This window comes from Pholcus phalangioides, unplaced genomic scaffold, assembly GCF_987345545.1.
Source record: "Pholcus phalangioides strain wild (caught in Gottingen) unplaced genomic scaffold, Ppha-v1.0 ptg000024l_1, whole genome shotgun sequence".
Taxonomy (NCBI): Eukaryota; Metazoa; Arthropoda; class Arachnida; order Araneae; family Pholcidae; genus Pholcus; species Pholcus phalangioides.
Genome location: NW_028301616.1, coordinates 15,037,993 through 15,043,992, shown reverse-complemented (window position 1 = coordinate 15,043,992; position 6,000 = coordinate 15,037,993). Strand labels below are relative to the sequence as shown.

Here is a 6,000-nt window from a genome sequence, read left to right as displayed (position 1 = left end):
AAAACATATTCTCAACTCATGGACTGAGACCAAATGTGTCCCTAAGAGCCACCTGAAGTGGCCCGAAACCCCAAAACCTAATTTTGTAAAAATTAAGTAAGCGGCACATATACAGATCACTTGAATGACCCACGCATGGCCCTCTCATACTGGAGCAGGGCCCCTAGGCTGGGACATTCGTCGGCTTCCCTCCCCCAGATCCGACTTTTCACGGGCCCTTCAACAGTCAATTTATAGAATGAAAAAACAAAAAATAATGAGAATCATCCCGAATCTCCAAGGGCTGGAGTCTTGTCAATAATGAGTCCGTGGCGCATTTGCAGATCACTTTAGTGACACGTGGCACAGTTCTAGAGCACTTAAACAGCCCGCAGAACAGATCCACGTCACTTAAGTTACCCGCAGCACAGTTCCGGTTCACTCAATCGGCCCACGGCACATTTCCACATGACTTGAGTGACCCACGGTATATCTACAGATCACTCTGGATACACCCACGAGGTATTTATAGATACTCAAGTGACGTGTGGTTCAGTTCCAGACCACTTAAGTGATCCGCGGCACAGTTCCAGAGCACTCACGTGATGCGCGACGCGCTTTCAATCTAGAGAAGCGGCCCGCACTCCCCTGTACGTTGAGCGCCCTTGAACTAAACAAAAATACAAGCAATTCACATTCATTCATACTGGCACAAAGGACTAGGGACTTTATTCACAGTTTGGCACAACAACAGACATTTAAAATTCATCAGCAGAGGAAACGGATATACATTGCTTATATAAGGGGGGGGGGGGGAGAAATAAAACAAGAATTTTTAAGTAACGAACGAATAACGATAAAAACTCTCTCACACTTTTCTGCACAATCCACGGGGGGATAAACTCACGAAACATACAGAGTGGCCATAAAATAACATGCGAATGAATTCGAGAGATATAGCTATTTCAGAGTATATGCGATCGGAAGGGAGAGGAAACAGAATACTAGCTCTCGCGCGGGGTTACGGCAACAAAATTTAGAAAAATTCAAACCTCGATACTCACTTTCATGCATTGCTGTTGATTAGCTCAGTGAAAAACTCATAAATGGCATTGGAACGATACCTGTAGCCATATAGGCGTAAGTAGGATTTTCTGAACGGAGGGCAGGGCCGTAGCGTGCCTTCTCGGGGCAGACATTTTCTTAGGGGGCTCTTGAAAGGGGGAAAAATATGCAAAATAAACGTATATTATTCGTGAGGCCCCATTTGGGCTCGGGGACCCGGGGGAAGTGCCTTGGTTGCCCCAGCCTAGTTACAGCCCTGATGACGATGGGGGTTTTTTCATACTTTTTCTTCCGAAAAAGGGGAAGGGGCGTTTCAGGTGTTTTACTGTAAAATAAGACCAAAATCTCAGCTCAAGAGGGGCCATTCAAAAATTACGTCAGCAGACTTTTAGCCATTTTTGACCCCCACCTTGTCAGCTAAAGTCAGCAAAACTCCCCGGGTCAGCAAAATTTCGTCAGCGCAGCTTAGAATATTTCATATCACTTTGTAATGCGTAAAAGGGAGTGTCACCATTTGAACTTCTCGAAATTTTGTTGTTGCAACCGTAGCCGTATAAGAGCTAGGTTTTTGTTTTTCTTCTCATCCTCCAGCGCATACCCTGAAACGTTTTTATATCTCGCATTCGTCAATTTTTGCTTCCGCTACAGGTTGCTATATTGGGAGAGTTAGTTTATGACCACCCTGTACAGCACAATACGATATTCTGAATGCTCAATATACAATATACATCGATATTTGTCGCAACAGAAAAGACGGAAGCGGGAAAAATGGCACATCCCGCAATGAGATTCAATTTTCCAACGCCGTGGCGACCCCAATATCGATTTCGACCATCATCAAATCGTATTTACAAGATGCACTCGTTATAGAGAAATATTTCAAAAGCTGTGCTGAGAACATTCATTTAAGCTGGGAGCTAGTAATATACATGTTATAAATCGATTATATATAAATGGACGATTGGAATGAATGAAACGACAAGAAAAACGACTTCAAAATGAGATTAGTCTTTTTACACAGGTTTGCCGTCAGCGTCATCTTCAGGTTTCGGTAAGGCTTTCACCTGGATGACACGGTAGCCGTCGACGTCGTCGAGTTCCTTGGACCAGAATTTGGCTGCGATCGACTTCTCTCCTGGAAGTTTCGGACGGATCTTGCAGGTGACTTCGACGTCTTTTCCTGGCTGGACTTCCCTGGTGGCAAAGTGGAGAAATGAAAAAAAAAAAAGAAAATTATCTCAAAAAAGATGCTCAAGTATTTTCAGATTCCAATTAACAATCGAATATTTACAGCAGCGACTGTTCATCAGAAGCTACGGAGTGTCTTGATGAAGAGATGAGAGAGGAGGGAAAAAGTTCCGAAATTCCTCGCCAGAGAGCGTGTTATTCTTTTATTCAGAACTCAACGATTAGAACGAAATAACGATCAAAATGATGGCCACAGTTACCGGCTGAAACTTAGAATTGCGTGCTTCATAACCTTTTTTTAATCAGTGTATGCTTTGAAATGTTGCATATGTAGTGCTGTAATGCTGCTATCTTTCAGATCTGGCAGACATTCCGTTGTCACACGGCAGACCGAGTCCTTCAGAATGTCCCTCCTCCCTTCATAAAGAGAATTCACATCATACATGCTCCACCCATCGCCCGCGGGACAAATGTGGCCTCTGATGTAATCCGCGACCTCAAACATAATTTTTTAAAAATCAACTAAGTGGCACATTTCCAGACCACTTAAGGGATCCACAGCCAATAAAGTCAGACCTCGTTAATGAGTCACTCTTGGGAGAGCAAAAATATGACTTGATAAGCGGAGTGACTCGTTAAACGGAGTAAGCCATAGCTGTACCGATTCCTGCTTGAGGAAAATTGGAACTTCCAAAAAGTGATCCGGTAAGCGGAGTGACGTGTTAACCGGGTGACGCACTAACGAGGTTTGACTGTATATAGAAACTGGAGTAAAGACTCCCTATACAGTCAAACCTCGTTAGTGCGTCACGCGGTTAACACGTCAGTCCGCTTACCGGATCGCTTTTTAGAAGTCCCAATTGTCCTCAGGCAGGAACTAGCACAACTATGGCTTACTCCGTTTAACGAGTCACTCCGCTTACTAAGTCATATTTTTGCTCTCCCGAGAGTGACTCATTAACGAGGTTTGACTGTACAATAACAAAGATGTACGCGAGCCGACGCGGAGGAATGCGAAAGTGGGCGTGACGGAACGAAGTAGGCAAAACATTGCCGATTTCAGCATGGGGAAACTTCCATCTTCAGTATTTTTTTCCGTTGTTTTCACATTATTTCATTAGTATAGCTGCCCATCTGCACATACACAAATGGTGATATCGCGTTCTGCCTATAATTGCACCAATCGATGGGGAAAATTAAGGGGTCTCATACCTTTTAACATGGGGGAAAAACTATGCTCAAACAGAGATTTTATTAAAAATACTATTTATAAGTATCGATTTATTTCAATTATTTTACACTCAAAAATTACACGATCCTTTAAGTTAACTTAAAAAAAAAGGATTAACTCCTTAAGGACCTTAACTCCCCGAGGTCAAAAAATTCTACAGTGGGGGAAAAGCAACCAACACATTTGTGGCACCAGTGTCTGAAAGGGATAAATTTTCGCTAATTCTGAATCCAGATCAGGTGGGGGGAGCCCAGGGCATTGTCGTCTTAAGAGCATCATGGGTCCCGGGCCAAGTGATTTTTCTTTTTTCTGAGGCTCTAACTGGCAAATTTCGAAAAATTCAACCACTTCTCATTTTTCTGAGGTCCCTATTATCTTGAGGCCCCCCGGGCCGTGCCCCCATGCGTTAAGACGGCACTGGTCCAGGGTAGCCCCTCCACTGCACTTGCACCCCCCCCATGCCCCGTGTAACGCATGGGTGTGCCCATGTAAATGTCGTGAACCATATGTTTTTGAAACCAATATATTAATAAGGGGCCATTCAAGTATTACGTAAGCAGATCTTCAGCCACTTTTGACCCCCCCCCCCCTGTCAGCAAAATTTCGTCAGCAGCTTAGAATATTTCATATCTTCAAAAAGGGGTGGCTGATGACGTAAAAAACCTTCAAATCCCCCTCCCCCCTTTGTCATCAAAAGTCAGCAAATCCGAAACTCCCCCCCCCCCTCGATGCTGACGTAATACTTGAATGACCCCTAACGTTTTCGTACAATATACAAACAAAACGGATTCATACTTTTTCACAGGAATCTTCAACGGTTGACCAAGTCCGGGACCTTCGATTATGAACATCCCTTTCCGCAAGCACTTCGGCAAAGGATTTTTAAGCTGCGCAGTAACCTTCAGCTCTTGTTCTTGGATCGCGTCTCCCTCAACCTGGAAACGAAAACACATTTGAATGGCAACGCGACACAACCTTGATTGATATGCATTTCACACAAGCGTATCGGATCAAACCAACGGGTTTTTCGAACCCGGTTGAAAACTAGAATCTCACTTCGATCTTGATGTCCGGTTTCCTGACCCTGAAATCATCTTGGGCGAAATAATCGAAATCCGTCTCTTCGACGGTGGCCATCGCCGAGATATTGAAAGACGCCTGGTCGACCAACGCCCTCTCGTAGTCGTCGTATGACACCATCATCGAAACGATTTCATCTGGAATTAGATAATTATAGGGGGAAAAATAATAATAACGTCGTAATTGAACTTCGCGGATCAATTAATTTCGCTGGAAAAAAATTGAATTTGTGGAAACACATGACACAATCGTTTTTTTCCCCCTCGTCACTGGAATTAATCAAAGCATTTACGTCTAGTGTATAGTCTAGTGGAAACGCATGGAGTAGCAATTATTTCACTCACCACTTCCCTCTGCGACTTTGGCTTCGAATTTCTCCTTTTTCACTAGGTTTTTAGGTTTGCCGTTGTACATGGTAGTGATGACTCTGAGGACACCCTTGACCGTGTAGGTCTTGCTCTCACGCCCTTTGTTTTTCATCATCAGCTTCACCTGCATGGAAAAGTAAAAAAAATCAATAGCGAGAACCATATTGGGATATAATTATTTAGAGCCTGGATTACACGCACTGAAAAAAGTGGCAGAATATTCAAGACATGCGCTAAAAAAATGGCGAAATATGCACTAAAAACCCCAAAAATGTTGTTTTTCTTTCCCTATCAAGAGTCATACTTTTTCGAAAATTGGGCGGTCCTGTTAAAAATTCGCAAAATTGCGAGATTCAATGAGACTTTTCGAATAGACGTCGTAATCATCATCAGCATCACTCCTGAGGGACATACACTGGATGATCCCCATATTAGAGATCAATGTTAAAATTGCCGATTTTAGTGTAGAAATGCGGAAATTTAGTGGGGTTTTCCGCCATATCAATTATTTTAAAAATTAAATTGAATCTTTGGTTTTCGAAATATTCAGCTCGCTTAGAGATACGAAGCCCAGAAAATCAAATATAAAATAATGAGCCAGACCCACTTTTGAGGTGGGTATTCATGCAATAACATTGATTTCAAATTTTTATTTATATCTTCTCAAGCGGAAAAATGAAAATTAATGTCTCCGCATTGTCTTATATTATCCAATTGCCTCAATCCATATAATTTAGGATGTTTGGAAATTAATTATGGGCCCATATAAATTAAATTCCGCAGCTTTAGTCAAGCATTTTTTGAAGGAAAAACAGGCAGATCGGTAACTTGAAGTTGAAAAAAAACTTCGGAATTTCTAGCTCCCATTAAAAAGACGAAAAAACGATTCATTTCTATGTTTCTTTAATTTAAATTTGTTTCTATCATGAATCGCACAGGAAGTCGCCATATTGGTTACGTTGAATGTCCATCGAAAAATCACGTGATCCAAAAAGCCTCATGGTTAATACGGGCAAGTTGGTCACGCTATAAGGGGTGTTCACCACTATTTATTTCCTTTTGATTTGCCCGCGTCTAAAATTAAGGAAT

The 6,000-nt window shown here is 42.4% G+C and overlaps 1 protein-coding gene across 1 annotated transcript in view; it reads right to left on the bottom strand.

Moving 5' to 3' along the window:
* Positions 1-683: 683 nt before the first annotated feature.
* Positions 684-6,000, bottom strand: part of Tg (Transglutaminase) — a 49,864-nt gene continuing 44,547 nt past the window's right edge. The window contains exons 14-17 of the mRNA XM_089250381.1: positions 4,888-5,035; positions 4,520-4,680; positions 4,259-4,398; positions 684-2,238 (exon numbers count right to left, since the gene is read on the bottom strand). Coding sequence (XP_089106507.1) covers positions 2,058-2,238; positions 4,259-4,398; positions 4,520-4,680; positions 4,888-5,035 — 630 coding nt within the window. The 3' untranslated portion in view covers positions 684-2,057. The remainder of the gene's footprint in view (positions 2,239-4,258; positions 4,399-4,519; positions 4,681-4,887; positions 5,036-6,000) is intronic.